The sequence below is a fragment of the Oncorhynchus gorbuscha genome, linkage group LG06 (assembly GCF_021184085.1).
Source record: "Oncorhynchus gorbuscha isolate QuinsamMale2020 ecotype Even-year linkage group LG06, OgorEven_v1.0, whole genome shotgun sequence".
Taxonomy (NCBI): domain Eukaryota; kingdom Metazoa; phylum Chordata; class Actinopteri; order Salmoniformes; family Salmonidae; genus Oncorhynchus; species Oncorhynchus gorbuscha.
In genome coordinates this window covers 2,476,080-2,482,079 of record NC_060178.1, presented here as the reverse complement: position 1 = coordinate 2,482,079, position 6,000 = coordinate 2,476,080, and the positions used below count along the sequence as shown (strand labels likewise).

The 6,000-nt window shown below is 46.2% G+C and overlaps 1 protein-coding gene across 1 annotated transcript in view; it reads right to left on the bottom strand.

The window, feature by feature from the left end:
* Positions 1–463: 463 nt before the first annotated feature.
* Positions 464–6,000, bottom strand: part of LOC124037433 (E3 ubiquitin-protein ligase arih1-like) — a 29,312-nt gene continuing 23,775 nt past the window's right edge. The window contains exons 12-14 of the mRNA XM_046352131.1: positions 3,171–3,431; positions 2,473–2,585; positions 464–1,319 (exon numbers count right to left, since the gene is read on the bottom strand). Coding sequence (XP_046208087.1) covers positions 1,235–1,319; positions 2,473–2,585; positions 3,171–3,431 — 459 coding nt within the window. The 3' untranslated portion in view covers positions 464–1,234. The remainder of the gene's footprint in view (positions 1,320–2,472; positions 2,586–3,170; positions 3,432–6,000) is intronic.

The window sequence follows — 6,000 nt, the reverse complement described above, 5'->3', positions numbered from 1 at the left end:
TACGAGCAAACGACTTCCGTCTGAACACACACACACCCGTCGTTACTATGACAACTAGCATAGCCATACGAGCAAACGACTTCCGTCTGAACACACACACCTGATTTGGTCAGTTGCAACTTGCTGTTTGGACAAAAAGGTATTTTATAACGGATTTGAGAAAAAAAAAACTGATTTGAGCATTAAGGCCTGCAGTGTGAACGAGGCTTTAGAGATCTCATTCTAGACTGATTGTACACACTGCAAATTAAGGTCGCGAAATCCTGGTTGGAGGGATCCCAGATTTCTGCTTATTCGCTCCTGATAGTGGGAATCTTCCAACCAGGATTTCTGAAGAACCTGTGAACAGAATTTTGAATACTACAGTGCAAATACACACCGAGACACTCCTGCTGTATATATTCAAGTAATTCATATAAAACCATTTCAGTTGAGAGTTCTATTCTACTGACTCACACAATACTCCCAGTAATGACATTTATTAAAATCAAACATATCATTTAATATAATTATACTTTCTTGAATAATGGTGTCAACACAAGCATTTTGGGGGGCAAGAACGAGTCCTAAATTTGCCAAAACGACTGGGGCAAAAAAAAAAAGGATTGGTTTTGAACGATGGTCACTTTGGTGTCACCTTCAGACTTAACTGCAGCAGCTGTTCTAGATGTCACAGGTCTACGTGAAGCAGCTGTTCTAGATGTCACAGCTCTATGTGCAGCAGCTGTTTTCCATGTGATCTATGCCCCTTTTTTTGGCAGTCGTATGAAATCCGATGCAGTTCAGTAACACCCGGCCAGGAGGGATGGACTGGGACCAGAAATCGATCCACTCTTGAATGGTCAGTCTTCTCACACTGTTGTTAACAACACTGTGATAATATTCTACCCTCTTATTGACGATTTCCTTTGAACGTTTCCATTAAACCAGGCAGGTGAGTAGGATGTAATGGTGGGTGGTGTCCCAGGAGATATCCTCTAAACTAGGAGATAGCCCATGGTGATGTGCAGAAGGTAGAGGAAAGAGAGATTCTATTCTCTAGAGAAGAGATACTCAGAGATGGTGTGGAGAGGGTAGAGATATTAGAGAGACACTTACAGAACACAGATATCCTCTCCTCAAGGACTAAGAACAAATATTCTCTAGAGATGGTCCGAGAGGGGGGGGCAAAGAAAATATATTCTCTCTAGAGATGGTCCATGAGGAGAGGCCAATGTACTCCCATTGGTCCTTCTTAATCCTCTATGTACTCCCATTGGTCCTTTTCATAGCCTTCGTGAACGTGTTGTAGCAGCACCCTCCGCCGGCTCTCACAATATCTACACAGGACACAGGAGAGAGATGATGTACAGCATCCACACACATGGGAGAGAATATACACAGGAGTACACCAAACATCAAGAACACCTCTTTCCATGACAGACTAGGTGAAACCAGGGGCCCTTATTGGATGTCACCTGTTAAATCCACTTCAAAATCAGAGTAGATGAAGGGGAGGAGACCTGGTTAAAGGGGAGGAGACCTGGTTAAAGGGGAGGAGACCTGGTTAAAGGGGAGGAGACCTGGTTAAAGGGGAGGAGACCTGGTTAAAGGGGAGGAGACCTGGTTAAAGGGGAGGAGACCTGGTTAAAGGGGAGGAGACCTGGTTAAAGGGGAGGAGACCTGGTTAAAGGGGAGGAGACCTGGTTAAAGGGTTTTTAAGCCTCAAGACAATTGAGACATGGATTGTGAATGTCTGCTAGTCAGAGAGTGAACGGGCAAGACAAAATATTGAAGTGCCTTTGAACGGGGTAGCGGGTCAACAGTTTCCAGTGTGTATCAAGGATGGTCCACCACCCAAAGGACATCCAGACAACTGTGGGAAACATTGGAGTCAACATTTTCAACACCTCGTAGATTCCATGCCCCAATGAATTGAGGCTGTTCTGAAGGGGGGAACATTGGAGTCAACATTTTCAACACCTCGTAGAGTCCATGCCCCAATGAATTGAGGCTGTTCTGAAGGGGGAGGGGGGGACTGTGGGAAACATTGGAGTCAACATTTTCAACACCTCGTAGAGTCTATGCCCCAATGAATTGAGGCTGTTCTGAAGGGGAGGGGCATCTCAGTATCAGGAAGATGTTCCTAACGTTTTGACAACTCAGGTATATTTTGGACAATATCTCTAGACACCGATTTATTTATTTTACCTTTATTTAACCATTCAAGTCAGTTAAGAACCAATTATTATTTTCAATGACGGCCTACCGGGGAACAGTGGGTTAACTGCCTGTTCAGGGGCAGAACGACAGATTTGTACCTTGTCAGCTCGGGGTTTGAACTTGCAACCTTCCGGTTACTAGTCCAACACTCTAACCACTGCTGCTGCCCCAAATGTTTCAGGGCCTTACCATAGAGGGTAAATGTATCACGCTATGCCATTTTCAGGTTGTAAATTGGTTCATGTAGCGACGTAAAAGCTTCCAACCCACCTGTATTTATCTTGTACTTTTTGCTTGATGTCCTGCAAGGAATCCTGGGAGATGTCCCTCTCCAGATATCCTGACAACGTCTCTGTGCAGTTCTCCAGGTCCGCCTGGTTGTTCTGATGACATAACAACAAGTCCGTCTCAGTCAGTGAGCGTTCAGCCCAGTCACCCATATACCACCACACCGGGGTCATAAGGGTTAACCCTAACCCTAACCCGCACCAGACCAGAGAAAAGTATGACGACAGGCTGTTGTTCTTGAAGGGTTTGAGTTAGCTGTTTATACAGAAGAGTTTAGGATCGGAGCTGGGGCCGGCTAGCTACCAGGGTCGGAGCTGGGGCCGGCTAGCTACCAGGGTCGGAGCTGGGGCCGGCTAGCTACCAGGGTCGGAGCTGGGGCCGGCTAGCTACCAGGGTCGGAGCTGGGGCCGGCTAGCTACCAGGGTCGGAGCTGGGGCTAGATTCCACCCCCTCCCCTTACATGAAAGATGGACTGGCTGTTCTTGAGGTAGAAGGGTTTGGGCAGGGTTTCTCAAACTCAGTCCTCTAGGCCCCAAGAGGTGGGTGACCATTTTGTTTTTATCCCATACACTACACAGCTGATACAAATTATCAAAGCTTCATGATTAGTTATTTTAAATCAGCTGTGTATTGTTAGGACAAAAAAAAAAAGAAACCCTGGGGTTAAGGTCACACCGTACCTCAAAGATGATGGACTGGTTGTTCTTCTTCAGGTAGAAGGCGAAGACGTAGGTGAACATGAGAGTGGAGCGACACTGACACAGCACGTCCACTGCCTTCTTCAGGAACTGCACCTCGATCCAGGACATGTTGTGCTGCTGCATCTCCTCCATCTTGGCCTTGACCCCGGCGTACAGCTTGTGCTCGAAGCGCAGCGACTGCATGTGGTTCATGTAACGGTTGCAGTAGAACAGGTACCGCTGTAACATTGCTCTGGAGCGCTGTAACGCACACGCCTTAACTTAATTACAGTAGAACAGAAAGTGCTGTAACGCCATCACTTAATTACAGTAGAACAGAAAGTGCTGTAACGCCATCACTTAATTACAGTAGAACAGGAAGTGCTGTAACGCCATCACTTAATTACAGTAGAACAGGAAGTGCTGTAACGCCATCACTTAATTACAGTAGAACAGGAAGTGCTGTAACGCCTTCAATTAATTACAGTAGAACAGGAAGTGCTGTAACGCCTTCAATTAATTACAGTAGAACAGGAAGTGCTGTAACGCCATCACTTAATTACAGTAGAACAGGAAGTGCTGTAACTCCATCATTTAATTACAGTAGAACAGGAAGTGCTGTAACACCTTCAATTAATTACAGTGACTATAACCTACCTACCGCCCACTACAGCAGTGACTATATAACCTACCTACCTACCTACCGCCCACTACAACAGTGACTATATAACCTACCTACCTACCGCCCACTACAACAGTGACTATATAACCTACCTACCGCCCACTACAACAGTGACTGTCTCAGCCTCCAGTATTTATGCTGCAGTAGTTTATGTGTCGGGGGGCTAGGGTCAGTTTGTTTATCTGGAGTACTTCTCCTGTCCTATTCGGTGTCCTGTGTAAATCTAAGTGTGCGTTCTCTAATTCTCTCCTTCTTTCTCTCTCTCGGAGGACCTGAGCCCTAGAACCATGCCCCAGGACTACCTGACATGTGACTATATAGTCCACCTATGCTGCTGCTCCAGTTTCAACTGGCCTGGGCCCTAGGACCATGTCCCAGGACTACCTGACATGAGGACTCCTTGCTGTCCCCAGTCCACCTGGCCATGCTCCTGCTCCAGTTTCAACTGTTCTGCCTTACTATTATTCAACCATGCTGGTCATTTATGAACATTTGAACATCTTGGCCACGTTCTGTTATAATCTCCACCCGGCACAGCCAGAAGAGGACTACAACATGACTCTCTAATTCTCTCTTTCTTTCTCTCTCTCGGAAGCCCTAGGACCGTGCCCCAGGACTACCTGACATGATGGCTCCTTGCTGTCCCCAGTCCACCTGACTGTGCTGCTGCTCCAGTTTCAACTGTTCTGCCTTATTATTATTTGACCAGTGGTCATTTATGAACTTTGAACATCTATGTTATAATCTCTACCTGGCACAGCCAGAAGAGGACTGGCCACCCCACATAGCCCGGTTCCTCTCTAGGTTTCTTCCTAGGTTTTGGCCTTTCTAGGGAGTTTTTCCTACAACAGTGCTTTTACACCTGCATTGTTTGCTGTTTGGGGTTTTAGGCTGGGTTTCTGACTTTGAGATATCAGCTGATGTACGAAGGGCTATATAAATAAATTTGATTTGATTTGATTTGATTTGACTATAACCTACCTACCTACCGCCCACTACAACAGTGACTATATAACCTACCTACCGCCCACTACAACAGTGACTATATAACCTACCTACCGCCCACTACAAAAGTGACTATATAACCTACCTACCTACCGCCCACTACAACAGTGACTATATAACCTACCTACCTACCGCCCACTACAACAGTGACTATATAACCTACCTACCTACCTACCGCCCACTACAACAGTGACTATATAACCTACCTACCTACCTACCGCCCACTACAACAGTGACTATATAACCTACCTACCGCCCACTACAACAGTGACTATATAACCTACCTACCGCCCACTACAACAGTGACTATATAACCTACCTACCGCCCACTACAACAGTGACTATATAACCTACCTACCTACCGCCCACTACAACAGTGACTATATAACCTACCTACCTACCGCCCACTACAACAGTGACTATATAACCTACCTACCTACCGCCCACTACAACAGTGACTATATAACCTACCTACCTACCGCCCACTACAACAGTGACTATATAACCTACCTACCTACCGCCCACTACAACAGTGACTATATAACCTACCTACCTACCGCCCACTACAACAGTGACTATATAACCTACCTACCTACCGCCCACTACAACAGTGACTATATAACCTACCTACCTACCTACCGCCCACTACAACAGTGACTATATAACCTACCTACCTACCTACCGCCCACTACAACAGTGACTATATAACCTACCTACCTACCTACCGCCCACTACAACAGTGACTATAACCTACCTACCTACCTACCGCCCACTACAACAGTGACTATAACCTACCTACCTACCTACCGCCCACTACAACAGTGACTATAACCTACCTACCTACCGCCCACTACAACAGTGACTATATAACCTACCTACCTACCGCCCACTACAACAGTGACTATATAACCTACCTACCTACCGCCCACTACAACAGTGACTATATAACCTACCTACCTACCGCCCACTACAACAGTGACTATATAACCTACCTACCTACCGCCCACTACAACAGTGACTATATAACCTACCTACCTACCGCCCACTACAACAGTGACTATATAACCTACCTACCTACCGCCCACTACAACAGTGACTATATAACCTACCTACCTACCGCCCACTACAACAGTGACTATATAA